This window comes from Callithrix jacchus, chromosome 17 (genome assembly GCF_049354715.1).
Source record: "Callithrix jacchus isolate 240 chromosome 17, calJac240_pri, whole genome shotgun sequence".
Lineage (NCBI taxonomy): Eukaryota > Metazoa > Chordata > Mammalia > Primates > Cebidae > Callithrix > Callithrix jacchus.
This window is the reverse complement of record NC_133518.1, coordinates 30,349,787-30,377,193: the sequence shown is the minus strand read 5'-3', so window position 1 is coordinate 30,377,193 and position 27,407 is coordinate 30,349,787. Positions and strand designations below refer to the sequence as shown.

Below are 27,407 nucleotides of genomic sequence, written 5' to 3'. Positions count from 1 at the left end.
GTCATTGTGCTAGGGGTAGGAATTAGAATTCTTTCCCTGGGTTGAAGTATACTTAAAATTATTGCTTTTGTATTCTATGGATTACCTTGAAATATACTTTGAGTCATTTCTCAAAAATTGTGCATACCATACCGATCTGATAGCTCATTGCATTGTTGATCCGAGGCTCTATCCCCTCACCTAACCATATGGTCATACATATTTGCAGTTCACAAGAGCCCTGCCTGGATTCATAGAAAGAACTTGCTCATGCTTGGGCTTGAGAGAGCATAAGTCAACTTGGCAGAGCATGTGTTAACAAGATGATTTAGAGCTTTGCAACCAGCCATAACCATAAAGACAGCTTGGAAGAAAGGTTAAGCTGTTCCCATGAGGGCTTCTAGGGCAAGGCTGCTGTTTCTTGCAACCTCAGCAAGAGTGAGGTCTCTTTCCCATGATCATATCCCTCCTGTTCACTGGGCAGGGTGGCAAAGACCAGGCCTCTGCTTCTACCAGTCAACAACAGGCAGGGCTCCTGGCATGTGGAAACCTTGAGACCTACCTCTTCCTCCTTAATCCCTTCTTCAGAGGGTGGCCTACCTGTCCACATCTGCAGACAGTCACTCGGCATACCAGTCTTCTTTTGGTTGTCTCTTTTGTCAAAAAACGTCACCTACTTTCTCCATCTGGGATACAGCTCAGAACCTGACTCAAATATTTGTTGAATGGCCAAAGGAATAAATGAATTACTCCTCTCTCCTCTACCTTCGACTGGTAGCTCCTCCTTCATTCCCAGAGCATCCTATACACTTTACCTATAACCCATATCTCACTTGGTATTAGTTGCTCAATGTCTGGGTTTTGTCCACTAAAATGTAAGTTTTGACTGTTTCTATCTTATTCATTATTCTATTTCTAGCACCCAGCAATGTGTAAGTTATCAATATATATTGATTGAATAAATATACTCTCAGGATCCTTATCTTGAAGTCACAAAACTATTGATGCCTATGCAAGGTGATTTATAAGCACACCTGATACACAAATATAGCAGCAGCAAAGAAACGTTTTCAGTCTAGCTAGGTCCTGCTTATGCAAGTTCAGATTTCTCAGTTCAGTATTTCTCTATCAAGCCTCCTAGGTTTAGCCCCTTTCTGTCTGATCCATCTTCTTTGCTAGCAATAAAGTCAATGATTCTCTTCTCAGTTGTCTAATTCACCCTGCTAATTCTACCTCCTAAGCTAGAACTAGGTTATTGAGGAAACCGTTTTGGGATGTGTTTCTCTTTCCCAGTATTTTCCTGTTTAAGGGAGAATTTCAACTAATTTTCCACTTGGGTAAGAATTTCCAGATCTCTAAAGGCAAAGTCTCTATCAGTATGGTTTTTCTTTTCCAACTCTGGTTTGTTCTGAATCTCTCCCTTCTCAATAATTCATTTCTTCTCTCCTAAACCCTCTGTGCTCTCCTTCTCTTGAACACCATTGTTCAGCTAAGTGTTGCTGTTCTTCAACAGCCACCATCCTGTAAGACTCCTCTATCTCTGCTCACTTCATTCCTAACGCACCAATTCAAATTCCTAGCCAGCTCACACACACACGCATCAACTCATCTGTGGAAGGACATCACAAGTGACTCCCTACCTCAGCTGAATAAAGTATGAGCTTTAGTTGTCAACTGAACACTGAGTAAGTTTGAGAATTGAAAATCAGACCTGAGCATCACAAAACAATCTTTCATATCTAAATATAGTTACAATGTAGGAGCTCACGTGCATTAGAAAATAACAGTCTTGTTTAAGATGAAATCCTGCAAACTTAGTGAGAGCAGAGATTATGTCTGTTTATCACACCATGGTATGTTCAGTTCCTAACAGCGTTGGATATATAGAAGCCCTCAATATTTGTTGAAATTAAATGAAAAGTTTTACTCTTTTCATGCTTCACAAGAAGAAAATTCTCTGGAGAAAGCAAACAATTTAACATAATCTTCTGAATCTTCTATGATAGAAAATAGCTATTCAATCAGTAAAAAATATAAACATATGGAGCCGAACACTGCCTTGTGCCAATCAAATGTTTGGTTTATTAATAGTTACTAAATGTATTAGTGCTCTCTAGAGAAGAGCCTTTTTAGAACTTGACATTATTTTAGGCAGCATTCAGGAAGCACCGTTGGCTCAGCTTGTCCTCCACTGTTGTCTTTTTGTACCACTCCCTAACCAAAATTGATGCAAAGGCAGGATGCTTTGAGTTACTCTTAGTAATTACATATTATTGAAGTTGGCTGGTTATTCTTGACCAACAATATGATCCAAAATAACACAATGTTTAAACAGGAGAACATGGGTGTGGATCCTCATTGCTCCCTCTTCAGAGTTGTCTGCCAGGGTCCAGGGAACTTGAGATCTACCTGAAGAGTGTTACCAAGGGAACAATGTAGCCTTTTCATGACCTTCTATAGCTTTAGTTTAAAAAAGGAACATTATCATAATTTGCTAACATTATAATCAACAGCAGATCTGATAATTCATTTTGAGTGATATACTGTATTTAAATTACAGTATAATCCCTAATAGCTTTTTGCCAGCAGAGTCTTTCAGGATTCAAAATGCAAATTGCACCTGAAGAAGAAACATTATTTTTAGACTTGTGGCACTTTAACTTAACTGTAACACAGAGTACTTTTTTGTATTATTACTAACAGAATATGTTTCTGCTGCGAATTCTGGAGGAATTCCTACTGGAAAATAATTGCCAGTCCTCCCTTGGCTCTGAGCCATTCATTGAAATGGGCTATGAGATAAGACGGAAGAATTTCACTAATTTCGGGAGTGCCAACTAAAGATTATTATTGTGAATCCATTAGCCACGAGATTTCTGTTATTATCTCAACAAGTTCTAAAATCCAGGGCCAAATGAGGTGAAAAAAAATTATATAACTATATACATGTTATAGAGCAATTACCATTTTAATTGGGTGTCAAGAAAAACAGTGGTTGCTCTATAACTTAATTTGGGTTCTCTCTCCTTCTCTGTAGACTTTCTGAAAATTTTTAAATGTTATTTAGAGTTAAGGCAGAATGATACTGTGAAAAAAGCATCAGCTTAAAATTAGACCTAGGATCACCTTTAGATGAACTCCTTAAATTTGTATTGGTGACCTTGAGTTTGTAACCACCTCATAACTAGATTTCCTTAAAATAGAAGTAATATGTCCTGCTTTATAAAGTACTTCTAAGAAGAAAAATGATTAAAACCCAAGGCAGTTTCACATAGTATAAGAGCCCAGACACTGGCCATTGCACTACTTGAATTAAAACCACAGCAATATCCTTTGACAACTATGTGAACTTGGGCACAAATTACTTACCCTCAACTTCTGTACTTGTAAAATAGGGGGAAAAATATAGTTACCATACAGGGTTAAAGAAAACAAATATTAAAGAAAGCATTTTAAAAATTGCTAGCATGAAGTAGGCACTTGGTGTTTGATGTATGTTAAGTGTTGGCTTCTTATTGTTATTATTATTACATTTAAGCATCTTTGGCTAAACCCAAATGAAAATCCTATAATGTACATTGTATATTTAAATATGATAGTGAATTTATCTGATAGCAAATGGATCCAGGTTGATTATTCATATGCTTGTGTGTACATACATATTTGTTTTGTATGTATAAGACCTATTCATTTAAGGTAAATTAGTCACATGTATATATGAAATATTGTTATAAACTGATTACTCCTCAAACTAGAACAGCAAAAATAGGTCTCCTTACTTGAGAGTGCAGCTGTACAGAGTAAATTCACTATGTTTGGAAACTTCCTTCACATTTACTTATGTAAGTCTGAACAGGATGGTTTCTTGGTACTCACCAATTACATAAGTATAAGTCATGACCTTGGCTTTCTTGGAACATAACCACTGGTTGACAGGGAGTGTTTGAGTTAAATGATAAACTAGCAGTCCAGATTATACTCAGCATCTGGTATCCCCCACTCTCCATCTTTCTTCAACCAAGGCATCGCAAAAGCAATTTAGGGGCAGGGATTTTTCTTTAAAAATGGAAGAGTAGATTGTGGAAGTATCCTGAGTGTTGGTAATGAAAGCCATTTGGTTTTTATTAGCGTTAGAGTCTATGTGCTTGCTAGTTTTCAGTCATTTTCTCTTCAAGAATGGTCCCCCTGATTCCAGTTTTCACATTGCTGCCTTTTGAATTGAATCCTTTGTGACCCATTGTGATTACATTGCATTTTCCTTGTGTTCTTTTAAAAAGTTCTGACTTTGTCTAAATTTTGGTTGGGGGGATGGTGGGAGGATGGTGGCAGCAGGGGAATGGGGTCAGCTGTACTTGAAGAATGTTGTCAAAAGAGATTTTTAAATTGTCAAAAATTGCCTAAAAGTAATATCAAGTTTAGTGTCTGTTAATAAGCAAGCATTTACAACAGAAGGTTGGGTGAGAATGGGTGTCCTAAGGTCTTTACAAAAGAGCGTTTGCTTCTGAGTGCCCCAACATTTCTCTGACCTCTTTTGGACACTTCTAGAACAATTATAAGTCAGGCTAATTCTAATGATGTTACGATACTGGTGTTGTGTGTTTGGGGTTAGGAAGCTGAGAACTTAGGCAATTTGCAGACCTCAACAAGCTGAAAACAGTTTTGTTTATATACCATTTCCTAAACCTTAATTCAATGCAGACTAAGAATAGTCAATGGAGGAATTTTGTCATGGCACCGGGGTATATATGTAGTATGTATGTCGTAAATAGATGCCTAACCTATTTAAAACATGGCTAATTTATAGTGACCAAGAGTTTTTAAAATAGAGTAGCAATTGAGAAAGAAATTATTTGTACCATATTCCCACTTAATTTTCTTTCCTGTTTTGTACATTTTTCTAGATGCTTCAAAAAGCCCCAAAGAAAAAAGGAATATAAGCATAATCATTACTCATTATTTCTGGATTCTGTGTTTGCTAATTCACCTACTCCCTAAAATGTATTTATTACCCCCAAATCACTACTTGCAGCTCTTTCACAGTCATTTACAGACATGCACAGACTGGTGAAAAATCTTTGAGTCTTTCTACACACATGTACTCAGCTGAGGTTGAACAAGGGAGCCATAGACAAGGATGCTTTTTGTAGTCTATTTACTCAGCATTTTTTGCATTTTTGTGCTTTTTGCTGATTATTTCACTGTTTAAATGCTTCCACAACCATAATGTGGAAGTGCTATCTAGTGTCTTGAAGCACAAGAAGGCTGTGATACGCCTTACAGAGAAAATACATGCAATAGATAAACATCGTTCAGACATCAGTTACAGTGCTGTTGTTGGTGTGAGTTAAATGTTAGTGAATCAACAAATATATTAAATAAGGTGTCTTTAAACAGAAACACATATAAAACAAAGTATGTATTAATCATCTGTGACCAGAAGCTCACAGGAACCTAACCTTGTATTTCCCCTAGGGTCAATAATTCAGCATTCACTAATTCAGTATAGTAGTGACTTTATATAGAACAAAACTCATGCAAATAATGAGAATAAACCATACTTGTTTTGTCATTCCTGTGAAATCATTCATATGGGAAACCCTCAATGACTTGCTAAGTAATGACTAACATTAAAAAAATTAAACCCATAAAAGTGTACTACAGCACAAAACTTTATGCTACCTAGTGTATCATTTGCTGTTTGTGACTATCATATTTATTTCAACTCTCTCCTGTTTATTGACTATTTCCCCAGGAGCACTGGACAATGCAGAGATTTCTTTAAGCCCTCCCTCACCCCCTCACCAGAAAACAAGCTTCCAGGGATTGTGCATACATAAATATCAAAATAGTTGCTGTGTATAGTGCCAAAGTCTTATTTTCAGTTAGCAAACTGTTGGCAATGTTGGAAAGCAAGGGATGCAGATAAGAAAGGGGAGATCTTGTGGCTTGGAGGTCATTCAAAGGGATACTTAAGGTTGCTTCTTTTTAAGGGAGACATGTAGTGGGGTCCCATGTAACTGGAATTTCACCATGTCTAATAGTGTCTAACAGAATGATGGAAAGCTATGCCTCAAGTTTCTTCTGAGAGGCCTATGAGCCTCCTGAGATAACAACAAAAATATTCCTTGGCCATCAGAGGAGAGAAGTGATTTTGAATATAGTACAGTTTTTGGTATTATAATTTTTCCAGAACCAGGCCTGTTGGTGCTTGTGGTTCTTGAGAGAGAAGGCCATGGGGGTAAAATTCAAGAGACCTATTTACCTGTAGGCACAAGAGCCCTGCTCAAGACTGGAGACAGTGAAAAATTAGGAAGGGAGGCATTTTCCCTGCATTATCCAGCTTCAGCACCCAGCAGGGACTGGATCATGGACAGGGTTTGGGTAGGAGGCTGTGGAGGCTAAAGTCAGTGGAGCAGAGTGGAAGGAAGCCTTGGGGTCGTGGGCTTGTGCATGAGACACATGTGAGGTTCCCTGCAACACTTTGCCAGCCAAGTAGGCTGAAGTCACTGCAAAACATAGGTTGCCATGATGTGAGCCCATTTGCATTTACAGCCTGAAAAAGGCAAAAGGAAATATTCCTACTTCACGAAAGTATGGGACTATACTTTTCTGATACTGGATCTGTTGGTCCTCATTTCCATGTTTCTCTATTGTCTAATGTGGTGGTTGACCCTGACTGCACATTAGACCCACTCTAGAAAACTTTAAAAAATGTCTGTACCCACCCCAACGATTCTGAATGAATTGATCAAGAGTAGATCCTGGGCATCTGTGTGTCTAAAAGGCTTCTTAGCTGATTCACATGTTTAGCCAGGGTTGACAAGTACTGCCCTAAAACATATTGCTGAGATTTTTCACGCTCCATTTTCCAGTGTGCTCCAAAGACAACTTAGGCAAGATCCTGGTACATGTCCACTTCAAAAAGATGCACCCCTGCATGGGCCTTTGAGTGCAGCCACCTAGAGTGGCCTCCATGCTGCTTCCTGTCTGCTTGCTCCACTGTGAAGAATTCATCTGTGGACTCTCCAAGTCTTGATGCTGTACTTTGTCCTGCCTTTGTCCCAGCACAGATTGCTGGTGATAAGTTCAACAGTAGGGAAGGAGGGCGGCTGTGGCTTCAGAGTGGCAGGAAGGAGAGAAAGTAAAAAAAGGCAAGGCAAAGAAAGACTAAAAGCGTACTTGGGAAGGAGAAGAAAAGAGGGCTGTGCAAGTCGCTGCTTCTCTCATGCCCCCTACCAGCCTTCTGCATCCAAAGCAGGGAGGGAAGGGTGTGGGCTCAGAGCCATATATGCTTAAGTGCAAGTCCTGGGGCCCCATAATTTACTAGCTGTTTGATCTTGGGAAAATTACTTAATCTTGTACAACTAAAAAGTGGTGGAACTCTGGGACTCAAAACAGGTCTGTCTGGCTTAAGAGCCCAAACATTTTCCCAGTATGTATACAACATCTTCCAATCCATGTGCACACAATACACCTTTCAGTGAGGAATGCAGTAATTAATAATTTCCCAGATGGTAGTTGAACTTGTTTTTAAATTCCTATAGTCAAATAAGTTGGGAGAATGTTACAAGAAGATTAGTTAGAAAGAAAATAGTGTCATTTATTATCAGCTCGAAACATTCAGAATTGTCATTTGTAAGAAATAAGCTCATTATTAATAGAAGATTACTTTTCTTGTCTTTATGTGACCATTTTCTTAAATTAAAAATAAACTTTTTTCCCTCATTGCAAAAGCAATGCATGTACATCTAATACAAATTGGAAAATAAAGATAAGCAAATAATACAAAATTAAATGCACTCATAATCCCTCCTCCCAGATATGACTGCTCTGAATATGTTAGTATATATCCTTCTAGATTTTCTTTGCTTTTATACAGATTTTTAATCTGTATAAAATCTTTCACTTTACAACATCTGGTCAGCAACATTCCATGTCAATACATTTGACTTTACTACATTATTTGTTTTATATTTACTTATTAAGGTGAACAATTTTGTCTGATTTTAAACCACATTTGTTTACTCAGATGTCAGAGACCCACAGATAAGGAAACATCTGAAGAGCCCAGGTTGGCTGTGTGGAGAGGTTGAGTAATTCAAAACAAAGCACAAAACATAAAAACAATTACAACCAGTTTGACAGTTGCACGTCTGTTTCCTACGGCCTTCTACCCACAAGTCTACGCTGACTTCAAAGAAAAATCAGCACAGAGGAGGTCCGGAGGATAAGGTGCAAAACGAGAATCAAACCTACGATAAGAGATTAAAGGAAGGTTGATCAAAGACCCAGCATAAGAGTGCTAGCCTATGACTTGCCTTGGCCCATGGCCCCAAAATGTTCATCAGAACAGAGAGCTCCCTTTGAAGTGAGTGGATGCATCCATGCTTAGACAAGCTCTCTGGTCAAAGGGAAATTTAAATAGTGGCCCTGGAAGGAGTTAACAAAGTTGCCTCTTCCTTTCTTTGCTCTGCAAAACCCTCACAAACTGAATACTGTTTCTTTGATTTGTTGTGCAGATGCAAGTAATTTAACTGTACTGGGTATTTGATGAGGAAATGCAACCTAGAAGAGGGAAAGCTAAATGTTTTGTCTCCTGGAAGATGGGGGAAGTACAGTTGCATTTGCAGGACAGAGAATTTGCACTCGTGATCAGAGAACTGCAACCACTAGCCATCCTTTGTGTTCCCTGTTTAAGGACAAGTGGCATTTCCAAATAGGCAGGAGGACTTGTTCATGACTATTCTTGTTCCTTCTGCTTGTTCATTACTTGTTCATTACTTTTATGAGTCGACTTTATTGCTCTGTGGTGTTGTGACAGAAGCCATTATCTCCCCAGAAAGGGGAAGAAAACAGAGGTCCCCCGCCAAATGGCACAGCCTTCACAACATTCAGTTTAAATGTTTTTAAGTATCTTAAAAGAGAAGAGTTATGTGCTGCTGAGTGTGTTCTTAGAATGTCTGTTGTTAGCACTTCTTTCAGGCTCTAGTTTTCTGGTTTTTTACTTTATGTAATAATCCTATGTATTTAGGATCTTTGTTTTCACCCTCCCCATTACGGGTGAAACCCCATCTCTACTAAAAATACAAAAAATTAGCTGGGCATGGTGGTGTGGGCTTGTAGCCTCAGCTGCTCAGGAGGCTAAGGCACGAGAATCGCTTGAACCCAGCAGGTCCAGGTTGCATCGAGCCGAGATTCTGCCACCGCACTCCAGCCTGGGCAATAAAGCAAGACTCTGTCTCAAAAAAAGAAGTTCAAGGGAATTGCTTTTTCCCTCTACCTTTTTTAAATCAGTTTTCTAGTCTTTAACTGAGGTGTTAAAGTTGGGGTTTTTACTGGCAAGTCTTGAGTGAGTACAGTGTTAGGCTCTGTGAGAGAGAAAATGCATTTTCTATTTTCACGGAGCCATAGTCCAGGTGAGGAGATAATGAGTTTGCATGCAAAAACTGAATATGTCGTAAGCTGATACAGACTTTTGTCAGGCCAGTCTTTCATAAAGAAGGAGTATTTGGATTGGGCTTTGAAAATGCCTGAAATTTCAAAACATGAAATAATATGAAAGAATATTTATGAGTACTTGTTGGGGCCGGGTAACACGGTCAAAGTTACAGAGGCAGAAAACCACAAGGTGTCTCATAGAAACTGAATATACTCACTTAACTGTGGCAGATGGCTCATATGAGAAAGTAGCAAAGGAGAAGCTTCATTAGTTCTATTAGTGTTCAAATGTGCTATGGAATCTGCATTTTATTATGAATGCAAAAGGATGGTATTGAAAACTTTGGAGTAGAAAATGATATTCTGAAGTATTTTGAGAACATTAATGTGCCTGCGGAGTGCAGAATGGACCTGGGTAAAAAGAGGCCTGGAGCCACAACTTGGTCAAAAGGGCACAAATAGAGTCTGAGAGAAAGAGGGCTTGAGACAGAATGGAAACAATGGGAAGGGTAGAATGGATTCTGGAGGCAATGAACTGAGAACTGATTTGACCTCTGTGAGGAGGGGTGGGGAGGAGAGTGATGGGCTGTAAGAGAAGGTGGTAAGAAGACTCATAAATGATTCAGTCACACATAAACATAATTGCACCCCTACTACCCAGGTGCTAGGTGATGGGAATACAGAGATTAATCACATCAACAAAATAGCTAGATACAAAGGGTATGTATTCACAATGAAAAACTCAAAGTAGTCTCATCCAAACATTGAACATAGTGAGGCAATGAGCTCTCAGGAGTTGGGAGAATGAAATGTTCCTTGAAGTTTGGAGTCACAGAAGCATCAGGGAAGAGATGGAACATGAGCTGAACATTGAATGATGGGTAGAATTTGTAAAGAATGGCAGGAGTAATCAAAACTGTGGGATGAGGAGGATTAAAGTGAAGGCACAGGACTAAGAAAACACAAGGAAGAAAACACAAGAGGCCCATCTGGTTGGAATAGAGTTTGCATAAAACACCAAAAGGGGAAAAGGGGAAGGTAGAGACATACATTTATTCTGGTAATGGTTTAGCAACCAAGTTAAAGATTTTATTTTTATTTTTATATTTGAGACAGATTCTCTGTCACCCAGGCTGAAGTGCAGTGGTGCGATCTTGGCTCACTGCAACCTCCGCCTCCTGAGTTCAAGCGATTCTCCTGCTTCAGCCTCTCAAGTAGCTGGGACAACAGGTGCCTGCCACTATGGCCAGCTAATTTTTGTATTTTTAGTAGAGTTGGGGTTTCACCACCTGTTGGCCAGGCTGGTCTCAGACTCCCAAAGTGCTGGAATTGCAGGCGTGAGCCACTGTGCCTGGCCAAGAGTTTGTAATTTAACCTGGGAAAATGTCAAGCCACTGATATTTTTCAGCAAGGTTGTGGCCAGTGTCAAAGAGTCTTTTGCGAAGTTTCGTCTATGAAAGATATGTAGAATATATCACGATGAAGAAGTGGGTAACTTCTAGTCAAAAAGGAATGAAGATGTAAACCAGGTACCAATCAGAATAAGAGGTTTGGAAAAGAGGCACAGGAATTACCAATAAACCAAAGGGAAAGAGAAATCGTTTTGCCCAAGGTTTCAAACCCAGGAGGCTATGATAACAATTGTGCTGTATACTAAAGCATAAAAATCATGAGAAGACTGGTCTGGAAACAATCCTGAGAGTTTTGTATTAAAGAGCTGGGTCCTGAGGTGGCAGACAAGCAAACATGCCCAAAAGGTGGTTCAAAGTAGGGGCTTGAGGCTCAGCTGGAAAACCTATTTATTGTACCAAGTTTAAAAAATCTATACAGCTCAGAAATTGTTTGAAGTTTTTAATTAATTAATTCAGAAAGTGAGGTGTTTTCAGAAGCTCATCTGGGAACTTACATTCTCTTGATACAGACGAATTCTCAATTGCTCTTTTGTTTTCATTGCAAAACAGTTCAACTTGTATGAGATGGAAAGTGGGGACGACAGTAGCAGAATTTTCTCAATTCCAGGTGTAGACGTTATGGGCATTGGGCCATATTCTCCTCTTCAATGGAAATAGTTCCTATTTTATACATCTTTCTATCAATTGCAGCTCTTAGCAGAGTCAGCGTCTTGATTATAAATACTCAGTCTTGGTTGATTTGCATTTTCATCATAGTCGTCAAAGAAAAAAGTGGACCTGAGAAAAAGTAATAAGCTTACAGCCAGTTTTATAATGACAGACTCTATATAAACAAATGCAAATTAGATGTCAAATTTGAATTACAAAATTTATTTGAGCAAGGTCCAGGAAGTAATAACTGTAGCTTCAGATCCTTTCTAAAATGATAAAAATTCATTAACAATCTTTCATGGCTTGGAGTCTCAGAGACATTCAAAAGTCACAGCACTTTGAAGAGCAGAGTTGGCAACTAATGTTATCAGAGTGAAGAATGACATGCTAACCTCAGGCCCGAGATGGCCAACTCAAAGTAGACCTCTATTCTTTGTTCTTCTGAAATAGGAACTAGCCAGAAACTTATTCGGTGGTGGGTTGGGAAGGCTGCGGACCCAGGGTGGAGGGATTCACACAGTTCAAAATAAAATGAACCAACTATAGTAAAGGAAAAGAGAACTATACACAGATAGTGTTCCTCATCCATCTGAATTGACTGTTACATAAGAAAGAAAACGGAGCTTCTGACAAATTGGTAACAATCAAAAGGGAGCAACATGCCTTTTTGTCCTTTTAAGCTACATAAGAAATACACCCATCATTTTATCTAGTCTTCTCTCTGTTCTTGCAGCTGCTCGACTGATCCAAAACATGGATGCCACCGCTGAGCCTTGTACAGACTTTTTCAAATATGCCTGCGGAGGCTGGTTGAAACGCAATGTCATTCCTGAGACCAGCTCCCGTTATGGCAACTTTGACATTTTAAGAGATGAACTAGAAGTCGTTTTGAAAGGTTGGTAGAGATAGTATCTGTGCATCAAAGACTTCTCTCTTAATATATTCTTTTTTTAAATATACAGTTGTTAGCCATTACAAGGAATGTCACGAAAGAGTAAAACGTTAATAATCCTTCCAGGATTTGTGTACCACTACTGAGTCACCCTGATAATGGCAGACACCAAAATTAATAAGTTGACATCTCTTAGCATTCCTGCTTTCATTTGTAGGTATGCAAATGACAAAGCTGTATCATCCCTAGAAATGGCAGGTTTTTGTTTTTATTTTGCTTTGTTTCGTTTTGAGATGGGGTTTCGCTCTCATCACCCAGGCTGGGGTGCAATGGTGCTATCTCAGCTCATTGCAACCTCCACCTCCCAGGTTTAAGTGATTCTCCTGCCTCAGCCTCTCAAGTAGCTGGGATTATAGCACCCACTACCATGCCCAGCTAATTTTTGTATTTTTACTAGAGATGGTGTTTTACCATGTTGGCCAGCTAGTCTCGAACTCCTGATCTCAGGTGATCCACCCACCTCAGCCTCTCAAAGTGTGGAGTTACAGGTGTGAGCCACCATGCCCAACCAAGATGATAGTTTTATGCCATTCTACAGAATAAAAAAGTTTAAATGATTGCCACAAAAACCTACTTCTGTAGTCTCCCTACCCAAGCCCTGTGTTAAAGTCACTGTAAGATGTTACTAAGATTTACCTTCCCAGCGTAGGCGTATTCTAACCTGGCTGAGACGCTCTCCCTGGGAAGTTAGCAAAGTCTAGACAAGTCGCTCCTGTCCTCTGTTCCCTGTTCTCCCCTCTTCTAGAAGTTGTTTTGAAGAAAACCAATTTTAACTACTTTTTAACATCCAAACAAGTAAGACAATTCAATTCATTCATTTGGAGCATTAAAAGTACAATCACACAGATAATTATTTTCGAGCTATCAAAAGGACTATTCATACTAAATTCCAAATTCCCTGTATTATTGTTTTCTTTTTAATCTCAATTTCAAGAAAAGTAACTGTTACCTATGGTAGAGCAGTATGCATCACTGTTCATAAAAAAAAAAAAAAGATAATCTAGTCAAAAGGACTTTCATCTAAGTTGGCTGATTAAACTGACTCCCAGTTCTGTGCTAGGAATGATAATCTGGTAAGGGGTTTGGTTTTTCCTATAAGGTTTTGGAACTGGGGGGAGGGAATGAATGTACCTCCAGAACAGCAAAGTATCTTCACTGAACCCATCTTGTAAATGTTAATTACTGCCAATGAGCAATTATGTGTGCATAGTGCAAATGAGCAATTATGTTGATGTATTTTATTAAACGTCCTATTTCAGATGTCCTTCAAGAACCCAAAACTGAAGATATAGTAGCAGTGCAGAAAGCAAAAACATTGTACAGGTCTTGTATAAATGAATGTAAGTGCTCTTCATTTGACTTCATTAGGAGTATGCATATATTGGTGCCAAACTATGCCTAGACTTCTAATTGAATTTATGTTTATTGTTTTCAAAAGCTGCTATTGATAGCAGAGGTGGAGGACCTCTGCTCAAACTGTTACCAGACATATATGGGTGGCCAGTAGCAACAGAAAACTGGGAGCAAAAATATGGTAAGGCAATTTTCCTACTTAAAAAAAAAATCCATGTAAAATTTATGTTATTATAATATCATTAATGAACTAAAGCTTCTAAAGATGTATTTTATTTTTTTTTGCTTTAGGTGCTTCTTGGACAGCTGAAAAAGCTATTGCACAACTGAATTCTAAATATGGGAAAAAAGTCCTTTTTAATTTGTTTGTTGGCACTGATGATAAGAATTCTGTGAATCACGTAATTCATGTAAGTTTGTGTGGCAAATAGCTAAAGTTATCTTTAAATTGTAATAAAACTTCCACACACATTGTTGTTATTGATACTTAGAAATAATGCTGTTTTCACTTGAATTGAGTAAGCAAGGAGGTGGCGTATTCATGCTCTGTCCCGAATACCTGGAGTCCCAATTTTGAAAGTATTTTCTTAATGTTGTGTTTTAGATATTCACCTCTTGCTTCTGCTACCTCTATTTTAGATACTCTCCCTTCACAAAACAAATGTTAAGAAGGGCTCCAGGCCCCTCCTATTGAGAAAAAGTCCCTGATTTCTTTGTATATTACCTGAAAGGAGTATACTTTGGTGTATAGAAGTAATGCAGGTCTGGAAACCAAAAAACAATAATTGCTTTCAAAAATAATAACATAGAAAAATAACATAATTTTTTTCTCACTAAAGAATATCTGTACTTTTTTTCTCAATTAAGGAGAAACAAAATGCCTTTCTTTTGAAATGAATTTATTTTATTTTTAAAAATATAAACAATTTGATTTAGATGTCACCTAAGATTAGATTAATGAAAATGTTTGGAATATACTGAAAATTTTAATGAGTCTTTCCTTCCTTCCTTCCTTCCTTCCTTCCTTCCTTCCTTCCTTCCTTCCTTCCTTCCTTCCTTCCTTTTTCTTTCTTTCTTTCTCTTTCTTTCTTTCTTTCTCCCTTTACCTCTCTTCTCTCTCTCTCTCTTTCTTTCTTTCTTCTTTCCTGTAAAAGAAATGATACCAAAAGTTGCAGGTTACCAAATCATACCTGTGTCCCTACTGCATAAATCTTTATGGTCATTTTTATATAAAATTTTTAAAGAAACTGAACCAAAATCTCCTTCAGTGGACTCTCTCTCTTCTGAAACTTTCTCCTTGCAGGATCACCTTGAGGGTCAGGAGGTAAGGAAGGATCAGGGCTCTTCATATAGAGATATCTTCTGGCCCTTTCCGTCCTAGTTATTTGGGTAATGTTTCTTTTGTATTGGCCTAGGCTCTCCACTGCTGCTAGGATTCTCTCTTTAACCCAGAAATGCTCTGTTTGGCCTCCACACTTAAGTTGCCATGCAGTGAGTAGGAAACAATCTCACAAAGCTGCAAGTATGCCCAGGCAGCTCTCACTTGGGTATTAAAGATGGACCAGACACATTAGCACAGAACTGAGTTTCATCTTTTACACACTTAACTGCTATCTGGGTCTGCTGAAGTTCTTCTGAGTAGAGCAGCTTTGGGGAGAACCAAGGAGAAGGTGCCTCCATTCCCTTAGGGTAGAGAATCTTAAACATTTTCTGGCAAGAGTTGGATTAGTGGAAAGGTTCTGGAGTTACCATAGAGGTTTTCCACTTCTCCTCCCCTTCTCCCCATCCATCCAAATCAACTTGAAGAATATTGACCTGCTCCCACCAATGAGAGTGGATCCCAACTCAGGGTGAAAGCAGATGAGAATGTTCCCAGGGGAGCACATTAGAATCTCAGGAAGCTGGGAAGTCCTGTGAATATGTTATTTAGAAATTCCCACGTCCTAGAATCTGACATGTTTTTGTTCACTTGCGCCTTCTGCTCTGCATGAAAAATCTCTCCCAGTAAATCGTTTGTTCATTTTCTTTGGTTTTCCTTGAATATCTGCAGCACAGTCCTCCTCCAGATTAACCGCCCGTTAGTATAACACTTATAAGTAGTGTAGAAACCATTTCCTAATTTTGTACTTACTCAGTGTCTGATAGTTACCCCATATAAACAGCAGACTAGGATCTTTCACATACATAAATAGGCATGCTTGTAATTTTCTAACTTTTCTATACTTGCTGAATGATTTATTTTCTTTTACAGGTTGACCAGCCTCGACTTGGCCTCCCTTCTAGAGATTACTATGAATGCACTGGAATCTATAAAGAGGTAAAAATTACAAAGAAAAAGAAAATAACCACAACCAAACGACAGGCCCATCTGGTGTAAACTTATAAGTAATGAAAAAGATGAAGCCAAATTCAAATTTAGCCCTCTTATGTTCTTCATTCAGGACAGACGCTTAAAATCACACATAAAAGTGAGCGGTCTTTGAAAGAATGAACATTCTCAGTAGAATGAATGAAGGCATTTTACAAAACTAGGAAATTTGAAATTCCTTATTTGTATCTTGGTTTTTAGTATTTAAAACATATGACCTATTTTGAAAAGTTAATTTAAAATATTTTAATCCACCTGTAAACTGGATTATTTAAAAAATGAACAGATTTATCATGGGCTACGGTGGTGTCAGTGAGAACCAGAGTGGGTCAGTGAGAGATACAGTCTGCAGCATCCTTCTGGAAGCTTCTGATTTGACTTTCAGAGAACAATGCAGGTAGAGATAGTGGACTCAGACAAGTCTTTGCAGCTACCTTGTGACTCTAACATTGGCCAGGTAGCCAGCGGGCATCATACCCCGTAGTGGACGTTTGGATGTTCCGGAATGCTTTCTTAGTGTCTCACAACATTGCCTTTCTTGGGCTGATGTTCTCGTGCTCTTCTTACAGAAGTAAGGAACAACAGGAGACAAAACTAGAAATCTTACACATCGTTAGATACTGGGGAAAGGTGTTGGTTCTACAAAGGTTTTTCTTATAATTATTTTGTAGCTGAAAAGTAAGTTATCATTGATGATCCTAATGGTTCGCAGTGTAGTGACATAACTAAAATTACATTTTAGTTAAAATTAGTAGATAAATATGTTTGTGATTGGCATTTATTTTACCTAATTATGAAGTTCAAATAACATGGAATGAATTCACTGTAAGGTATCTTTTTGAGTGACTGCATAACACCAAAATGAAGAAAAAGATATATTATCAAAGGCCACAATTAATAGCACAGATAATTACATTAGTGTGGGATATTTGAATTCAGTGCAATCTAGTTACTGTGTGGGGTCCAGCTACTGGCTTTAAGAGCTATGCAGCTGTTTTCTGTTACAGATTTGAAAGTAATCGAGGTATTTGGTTCACTACTATACATTTTTATCACCATCAACTGGGATGCTTTTCATATTTAGGATTGTGTTCTTACATTGTATTTTTCAAATCCTAGGATACATAATTTTTTACATTTTAATGTTTCCGATATCAAGTTTTACTTGGCAGTCAATGTAGATATTTAAGGCAGTAAAAGGTTTTATTTTTTAAGTTGTTAAGATGTTGTATTTGTGCATTTTATACTCCTATAATCTAGGACAGGTCACAAACTGGCAGTCTTTCGCTCGAATCTGTTATAGAAGCATTTTTGTTTAACCTGTAGGTTTTTTTTAAATTTTGAATTAGTTGCCAATATTTTACAAAATATTTCACTCAAGAATCCAGATTTCTTAGTAAATCAGTAGAATTTGAGCCCCTAGCTTGCATTCTTACATGGCAGCAATTGAGCAGAGTGATGTTGTGGTTGCTCCTTTTAGAAAGGGCATTTGTTCTCCAAGTTTGAACAGTCCTCTTCAACGTGATTCACTGATTTATATTGACTTCTTGGCTCCTGTAGGCACTTGATTTTGCGTATTGGTCTGGTCTTAGCTAAGCCACAGCAATAAAAACACTCACAAATACAGCAGCTCAAACAAGAGAGAAGTTCACTTCTGTCTCTCATGCCCATCTGGAAGTAGGGAAGCTGTCCAGGTGAGGCAGGAAGCTCTGCTCCAGGGGAATGTCTGGCAGCCAGCTTCCTTTTATGTCATTGCTCTAATATCAACCTCCTCTAGTGTTTCTCTTAGTCTGTTTGGTCAAAGTTGGTTCACCACTGCCCTGTTCACATGCCAGGCCACAGGAAAAATAAAAGAGGAAAAGTGGTAGACAGATAGTTAATGTTTATGTAAATGGTGCAGAACTTGCTTACATTCCATTGGTTAAAATGTTGTCATGTGGTTACAACTAAATATAAAGGAGGCAGGAAAATGTAGCCTTGAACAGAGCGGTCATGTCTGTGCCTTGTTAAAACTTGATTGACAGAGAAGAAGGTTGTATCTTTTAAAAGAGGAGCACATGTACTGATGTCATTTGGCAGGCTCTGCCACAGTTTACATTCCCTGATCTAGGGAATACTGTATTTGTGATCAAGTAACACAGTGGTGATCAAATCCAGAATTAATAATATATTCCTAGTTTATGGGTGAGAAATCCGAGGCTCAGAAGTTTGCCCTCAGCATTCAGCAGAACAGTAGTATAGTGGCAAACTTTGGTCCTTCTCTCTTTTCCATTCTATTACATTATTACAACTTCTTCTTCTTCTTCTTCTTCTTCTTCTTCTTCTTCTTCTTCTTCTTCTTCTTCTTCTTCTTCATTTTTTTTTTTTTGAGGTGGAGTCTTGCTTTGTCACCCAGGCTGGAGTGCAGTGGCATGATCTCTGCTCACTGCAGCCTCCACCTTTTGGGTTCAAGTGAGTCTCCTGCCTCAGCCTCTCGAGTAGCTGGGATTATAGGCACAGTACCACCACACCCAGGTAATTTTTGTATTTTTAGTAGAGAGGGGTTTCATCATGTTGGTTGGGCTGGTCTTGAACCTCTAACCTCGTAATTCACCCACCTTGGACTTCCAAAGTGCTGGGATTACAGGCGTGAGCCACCTCACCTAGCTACAACTTCTTAAAAGTTGGTACTTAGTAGAGATCTTTAAATGAGCAAATGATAGAGAAAACTCACTTGCACCAGCACTTACAGCCTGGAAGTTATTCTCAGCTTAAATTAGGTGCTCTTCAGCGATCTGAATCAGACTAGCAAACACACAGCATGCTTCCTGCCTTGCTTCGCCTTCCATAACTATGTACTTTGGGTGATGTCCTTCTTTCCTGCTAACCTGAGATCTCAGAATCCTTCTCAAGGCATGCTCCAAGCTATAAACAACCTCCTTTCAGTGGAAGGAAGTTGCATATAAAATAAAATCTATGTGTCATCCCATAAATGGGTAATTATCTGAATATTTCTTCACCCTCTCCCTCTTTTTGAATCCATTCTTTTGGGCATGGGGAGTGAAAGAAAATCACTGGGGGTGAGAATGTGTGTAGTTACAGTAAAAATTCCAGTGTTATCCTTATTCTTCCCATGATATTTGCTATTCTCTCCTAATCACTACCATTTGCAATCCTTTTGTTTCCCCTGCATCTCTAGCAAGCTATCAAATAAAAGTTAATTCTAGTTTTTCCCCTACTCTGCCATCTTTGGAAAATGTCAGCCACCTTAAGTATTTCTGTCTTGTGTCTTAATGTTTCACGAACAAAAAATGTTGAGAAGTGTAGAATAAAAAGATAACCTTCAGTAGATGAGTAACGAATCTGGAAGAAATCTTAGTATCAGTGTATCATTGGCCTTCAGTGATTTGCTCTCTTATAGTCTTTTATATGTTTTTCCCTTTGCCTAAAACTTGCCCCCCACACATCACCTGCCCACACTCTTTCCTCTGTTATGGTTTGCCTAGCATCCAGATTTATATATACTTTTTATTCAATGTCATTTTTTTCCTACAAAACTAAAAATTAAGTGGAAGCAATGCTTCCACTTCTTATCAACTATGAAAATAACCCCTAAAATTACTAATTGTCCTTTGCTTTTATTCTGATACTTACCTCAGTTTCTGGCCCTTAAATGCTACAGAGTCAGTGAATGAATGATTGATGGGGAAGATGGCAGGGACAAGAGGAAAGAAAAGAAAGAACTCAGTCTTTGTAAGCCCTTCTGGTTTCCTTCCCTTGATGTTGGGGAATATGAGCTCTAGGGCATCAACAGCTAATAGCATACATATCTTGAGCATTTTACGAACTATGTGTCCTCTTGTCTCTTTTCAATCCTCAGTTATTTCTTGCTAAACTCGGTTTGCCTGAGGTATATTTATACACTCAATGGGTATCATACATTTGCAATTTATATTATTTCATGGAAAATAACCAAAAGAAGTTTTGAGAATTGGCATAGGGTCACCAATGTTTTTGTCAAAGAAAAGTGTCCTTAGATCATAGAAGGCTGGCTTCCTTGCCTTTCGTGTTAGCCTACAATTTTTAAACTTTAGTGTAGGGTCTGCCTTCTGCAGATATGCCTCAAAGGCTGAGGATCAGAGAGGGTCACACCTCCTCTTCAGTCAGAAGTACCCTAATCATAGACCTCCTTGATCGAATTATTAACTCAGCCCACTTCCACAGGTCTTTGATCCTTCCTTCTGGGATACCTGGTTATCCAGAGGAATTATATTCCATAATCTTACAACCAAACTTCTTATCAACTATGAAAATAGCCCCTACAATTACTAAGAAAGATCATTTCACTTTATAGAAGTCCTTTTTTTTTATTTTGATACCCTCGTAATGGAATTTTTGTGTTGTAGTATTTTATTATTACTACAATCTAGGAAGGAAAAGTGATACAGAACAGCTCCATCATGTCAGTAAGGGGCCCATGTTCACCAGGTCTGCTCTTCCTAACAAACTGTTCTCAAACTGTTCTCGTCAAGGAGCCTCTGTGCTGTCTCTTGTTAAAGAAATGGGACCTGAGTTCTGAGGTATTCTGATTATCTGAAGAGATTACTTAATGACACACTGCCACCTCAAAGTACAGAAGTAGTGAGATTCAAAACAATTCTATTCCTTACAGGGTTACAAATTCCTATGCTAGGAAAACAATACGAAAGATATACATGGCCCAAAAACATAACCCTTCCCATTCACAAAATGTTTAAATGAAACCATCCAGCCATTTTATGTGAGAAAGCTTTTATATACTGATTCACTGAGAGGACTGAGGACCTTAATTTTCTTAAGAAATCACCCATCATCAGAAGAGTCTGAGCTCTCTACTGGGGGTGAGTTGGAATTGGTCTCAAAGCTTCCCTTTCTCTACCTTCTTAGCTTATCAAGGGTAATTGTTATCTTACTTTGTTCTCCTTTACAGGGAATTCTGAAGATTAGGAATCCAAAATAATTGAGCATAATTAGATAATAGATATGTTTATGCTCTGCACTGATGTTTGTCTGAAAAGAGGGAGTAAGCTAGGCTAGTGGCTTCCAACCCTAAGGATTACTTTGTTTTGTGCCAATAACAGGGTTCTGTGCAGAAACACCTCACATATACACACACTTCAAAAGCCATTGTGATTTATTTTACTTGTGCGTTTATACATCAACAAAATATTTCTTTGAGTAGAACATTTCAGGGCTAAAAGAAAAGGAACAAAACTGCTGGGGCTAGAGTTTGAGAGCATAAGGAGGCGGGGAAGGAATTGGAGAGTAGAAGCTACAGGGTATACTGCTGCAGGGCATGGCAAGAGGGGAGGCCAGAGTTATGAAGAAGTTTAGAGCCTTCACAAAATCTGGGGGCTCATAAATTGGAGACATTTTAGGGATGAGGATAGAGGACTTGGAACATGGGCACAATGGACTGAAGCCAGAAAGCGATGACCCAGAGTCTGTGTGCCTCGATCAGATCAGAAAAGCCAGGAGAAGTCTCTACACTGTATGTGTCTGGGAAAGAGCATAAGCTGAGATGTGCCATCCTGTAGATGAGCAGGTGCAAGCCAGAAATGAAATTTAAAAAGAGGAGCTATTCTTTGTCCACTTAACTCAGTGTACAAGCTGAGAGAATCTGTTCAGAACTTGAGCTATGGATGGAAGTTCTGAGGAAATAGAAAGTGAGAGAAACTTAATATATTTACAATTTAACTTCACTTTTAAAAAAAATTCAACAGATCTTCATTGAGCTTATGCTATGTGACAAATACTTTTCTAGGTAATAAAGATTCCAAGGAAACAAGGTGCTTGTTGTCATGAAATTCATGTTCTAATGGGAAGAGATAGACAATAAATAACCAGGTAAATAAGGAAATAAGACAAATTGTGAGTGGTATAAAGAAAGTAAATCAAGGTGATAGAACAACGAGTGACTGGGGTAAGGCATGGGTGATTCATTTTGGCTTGTTTAAAGCATCTCTGGCTGTTGTTTGTAGAATGTGTTGTAATGGAACCAGAGAGATCAGAGAAGGCCACGTGGTAATTCATGTGAAAGATAATGATGATAGCAAGTCAGATAGAGAAACTTGAGCAGACCTAAGATAATCTTGTGTAGGTGGCTCTCTCATTATAGGGAAACAGTTTGTGTACTTTAAACTGCTCGGCCAGTATGTGCTAGGGTGATACGTGGCAGAGCTAGTCTCACTGCATAACACAGCTATGACATGATAAGACAGACCCTGCAAGGGAAACTGCTGACCTCACTTCGTCCTTTCCGGACACCAGGTGACTAATAGTCAGAAGGTTTCACTCAGTCCAGTTATCTGTGCTTAAGAAAACAAAAGGGAGCTTTTAAATATGAGACTTAGTAAATATGACGAGAATTTTTTATATCAACTGAACTTGGTTTGTAAAAAGAACTAGATGCAGTCCTGCAAGCATGGAATAAACCTTATAATTTATAAAAGAAGTTGTACAAATCTTCAGGTTCTTATTGATAACCTGATGAAAGCCCCCAGCAGTCCCTATGCTAGTCCAAGTTTGGGTCCTCTTGGGTCCCATGTTTCTCCTGTTCTAGTGTCCTATTCGGCTGGAGGCTATTTTTTATTTCCAGTGCCCAGCAATGACTGTGTGACTGTATGTTTGCAGTCTGCTGGAGGGAAGCAGGTATCTCTGTGCTGGCAACTGCACACCAGCTGACATGCTGCTTAAATTGAGAAATGTTTCTAAGCTTTTTTTGATAGGAAATATGTCTTTCCTGCTTAGTCTCCCTGTGTCTTCCCCTAACTTCTTGTGTAGCACTATTAAATATTCCCCAACATCAGTGGCCAAGAGTGCCACAGTTCTGTGATTACTCAGTCACTTCCTGCTCCACATTATGTAGGAAGATAGAACATTGGTAAGAGCTGGGCATCTCAGAATCTTTTGAAATAAAATCCCTGATCCATAGAGAGCTGGCTCTCTAGGTTACCCAGATATCAATCTGACAGGAGAACTTTCTGTTCCTCCCTGGGTCTTGATTGTCATTAGGAATGATATTAAAGTTTGAAGGACAGCAGTCAAATGGCATTCATTGCTCTCTTCTTCTTTGACAAATCTGACAAACATCAGGTTTTTTCCAGGCACAAAGAGCCTGATATCTAAAGAGGTAATTATAAATATCATTACCTGATTCAACAAAATGAAGGTAGTCCTAATTAGAGTAACTATCCATGATGTTGGGTGTTAGTAAATATTATCTCATTGGTAGTGTGTGGTTTTAAAACCCACAAAACTGCTATTAAATGGATTTTACCTAACTTTTTAAAACAGATCAACACCTTTGAAACTACTGTTAGTAGGATTTACAATTTTTGTGTTTTAAAGAAAAAAAGGCTACATAAATGTTTTAGTGGATTCTTTTTCACATAAGGAATCATTGATTTGCTATATCAAAGCTTCAAGAAAGCTACCTTATGACTGTCAAAAATGAGAGCTGACTCTAGCCGCTGTTGTAATAACTAATTGCTCTTTCAGTCCTACAGACACAAAATTGAGTTTCAATTTAAAAAGTATCTTGGCCAATCTGTATATGTTGATTAATTTCTTCCCAAATCATGACAATTATAATCATTTTGCATTTTCCATATCTGGAAGTATCATAAGAAAGATAATTAAAACCTTAAGATAGAATCACATCTCGTACAAGGGATTTAGCACAGCAGTAACCTTAGAGTCTGACACTAGATAAATCTGGAAGTCAGGAAATATGGTTTCCTGACTATAGACATATGTTTTAATCAGTTATATTGGAGTAGCTACCAGGTAATGGAATTCATTAAAGGAAGTGGTATATTCCTTTATGTAGGAATATATTATTAATGTAGCTATATTATTAAATACTCGAGCATCCCAGAAGCCTGTGATACTGTATGTTTCTAGTTTCCTAAGAAATTTAACCAGTTTGGCAGACTAGAAGCATCATCCAAAGTTCTGTGCTTGCCTTATACCAAAGTTCTATAGTCTTTAAATACGTCGATAAGGATAAGGAGACTGGAGCAGAACCAGTTGGTTGAATCGGCAAAGTGCCCAAGATGATTACTGTTACTATTTTCTCACCTCCTTAACAAAAAAGCATCCCATATACAGAAAAATCTCAGTAGATTGATATTGGAAAATTAAAACTACCATTTTGTTTATAGTCAGTAGTAATTCCCTGCTGAGTATCAATTGATTTATACTCTTTGGGAATACAGTTAATTCAAAACACTGTATGCTTATACTTTGGAATAGTTGGTCCCATGAGGTATGAACTCAGAACATTTATTTACTTAGAAGTGAAACAAAAATTCTGATTACCTTTAAAAAGAAAAAAATTGGGTTGCTGAGAATATATGTAAAACTATCTTTTCATTTCTGTTATCTTAGTGATTAGGGTTTTATAAAAATATAATTTCAAGTTTTATTTTAGATTCAGAGGGTACATTTGTAGGTTTGTTACATGGATATATTGCACTGTACTGAGGTTTGGAATATGAATAACCCTATCACTGAGATAATGAGCATAGTACCCAATAGTTAGTTTTTCAGCCCTTGCTCCACTCTCTCCCTCCACCCTCTAGTAATCCTCAGCATCTCTTATTGCCATCTCTATGTCCATACTTACCCAACATTTAGCTCCTACTTATAAATTACAACATGCGGTATTTGGTTTTCTCTTCCTGCATTAATTCACTTAAGATAATGACCTCTAGCTGCATCCATATTGCTGCAAAGAACATAATTTCATTCATTTTAATGGCTGCATAGTATTCCAGGGTGTATATGTACCACATTTTCTTTGTCCAGTCTACCATTGATAGCTAGGTTGATTCCATGTTGTTGCTATTGTGAGTAGTACTGTGATTAACATATCAGTGCATATGTCTTTGGTAGAATGATTTATTTTCTTTTGGGTCTACATCTAATAGTGAGATTTCTGGATCGAATGGTAGTTCTATTTTAAGTTCTTTGAGCAATCTCCAAACTGTTTTCTGTAGTGGCTAAGCTAGTTTGCATTCTTACCAATAATGTATAAGTGTTCCCTTTTCTCTGCAGCCTTGCCAGCGTCTGTTCTTTTTGACTTTTGATGATGGCCATTCTGACCCGTGTGAGATGGTATATCATTGTGGTTTAGATTTGTATTTCTCTGATAATTAGCTTTGTTTAACATTTCCTCATATGTTTCTTGGCCATATGTATGTCTTCCTTTAAGAAGTGTCTGTTCATGTCTTTTCCTGCTTTTTAATGGGGCTATTTGTTTTTTGCTTGTTGAATTGTTTAAGTTTCTTACAGATTCTGGATATTAGACTTTTCTTGGATGCCTAGTTTGAAAATGTTTTCTCCCATTCTGTAGGTTGTCTGTTGACTATGTTCATAGTTTCTTTTGCTGTGGTAGAAGCTGCGTAGTTTAATTAGGTCCCACTTGTCAATATTTGTTTTTGTTGCAGTTGCTTTTGAGGACTTAGTGATAAGTTCTTTCCCAAGGCTGGCATCCAGAAAGGTATTTCCTCTTTTGTTCTTGGACATTTAGAGTTTGAAGTCTTACATTTAAATCTTTAATCCATCTTGAGGTAATTTTTGTATAGGATGAAAGATAGGGGTCCAGTTTTATTCTTCTGTATATGACTAGTCAGTTACCCATGCACCATTTTTGAATAAGGAGTCCTTTCCCTGTTGCTTATTTTTGTCAACTTTGCCAAAGATTAGATGGCTGTAGATGTGCTGCGTTACTTCTGTGTTTGTTCTCTATCCCATTCCATTGGTCTATGTGTCTATTTGTGTAGACCATGCTGTTTTGACTACTGTAGCATTATAGTATAGTTTGAAGTCAGGTAATGTGATACCTCCAGTCCTGTTCTTGTTGCTTAGGATTACTTTGGCTATTTGGGTTCTTTTTAGTTTTATATGAATTTTAGAATTGTTTTTTCTAACTCTGGGAAAAATGACATTGGTAGTTTGATAAAAAAGAGTGTTGAATCTGTAAAAAAAAAAGTGTTGAATCTGTATATTCCTTTGGGCAGTATAGCCATTTTGATGATATTGATTCTTCTAATTCATGAGCATGAAATATTTTGCTATTTGTTTGCTTCCTCTATGATTTTTTTCAGCACCACTTTGTAGTCCTCCTTGTAGAAATATTTCATCTCATTAGTCACATATACTCAACTATTTTTGTAATGTGTATGTGTGTGCCTATTGCAACTGAGATTATGTTCTTGATTTGGCTCTCAGCTTGAACATTATTGGTAAATAGATATGCTATTGATTCTTGTACATTGATTTTGTATCCTGAAATTTTTCTGAAGTTGTTTATGAGTTCCAGGAGCCCTTTGGCAGAGTCTTTAGGATTTTCTTGGTATTGAATCATATCATCAGTGAAAAGAGATAGTTTGACTTCTTTTTCTATTTGCATGATTTCTATTTCTTTCTTTTGCCCAATTGCTGTGGCTAGGACTTCCAGTATGTGTTGAATAGGAGTGGAGAGAATGAACATCTTTGTCTTGTTTCAGTTCTCAAGGGGAGTGCTTCCAGATTTTGCCTATTCAGTATGATGTTGTCTGTGGGTTTGTTAGAGATGATTCTTAGTATTTTGAGGTATGTTTCTGCAATACCTAGTTTCCTAAGGGCTTTTATTATGAAAGGAAATTAGATTTTATTGAAGGCATTTCCCACATCTATTGAGATAATCCTGTGGTTTTTGTTTTTAATTCTGTTGATGTGGTGAAATTGATTAGGTTCTTAATGCAGATTCACAGATGAAAAATTGTTTGCTCTACTGAGTAGCAAATTCATGGATAGAGATTCTTGATAGATAATCACAGCATTGTAGAATATCCATGAAAAAACTGTTTACTTAGCATTTAGTGAAAGTCATGGAATACCAGTATATAAACCTCTGGACTTACAAATTGATAATAATTTTGTAATTATTAACTTCTTGCTTGATTGAGTACTTCTATTTTCCTATTAGTTTTAGATTTGATTAATGGGTCACTGTAAATTCAGATGTACCTTTGCACTCAAAGTGAATATAAGGATGTCTCTTTCACCTCTAATTGATCAGTAAGGATGTAAAATACTCTTAAAACTGTGAAAATGTTAAAGCACATTATAGCACACTTTATAGCCATTGTTTGTATTTACCCTGCAAACAAGTCTTTGAAGCATAGAAATCTCACCTATTCCTAATCACAATTGACTGCTTTACTAAATTTTAACATGAGGTGGAATT

At 37.9% G+C, this 27,407-nt stretch overlaps 1 protein-coding gene across 5 annotated transcripts in view; it reads left to right on the top strand.

Annotated features, from left to right (window-relative positions):
• MME (membrane metalloendopeptidase) overlaps positions 1 to 27,407 on the top strand; it is a 101,232-nt gene that overhangs the window by 22,979 nt on the left and 50,846 nt on the right. For all 5 annotated transcript variants that reach the window (XM_002759471.6, XM_078353993.1, XM_078353990.1 and 2 more), the window contains exons 4-8: positions 12,214 to 12,375; positions 13,692 to 13,772; positions 13,871 to 13,966; positions 14,077 to 14,195; positions 16,037 to 16,102. In XM_002759471.6, coding sequence (XP_002759517.1) covers positions 12,214 to 12,375; positions 13,692 to 13,772; positions 13,871 to 13,966; positions 14,077 to 14,195; positions 16,037 to 16,102 — 524 coding nt within the window. The remainder of the gene's footprint in view (positions 1 to 12,213; positions 12,376 to 13,691; positions 13,773 to 13,870; positions 13,967 to 14,076; positions 14,196 to 16,036; positions 16,103 to 27,407) is intronic.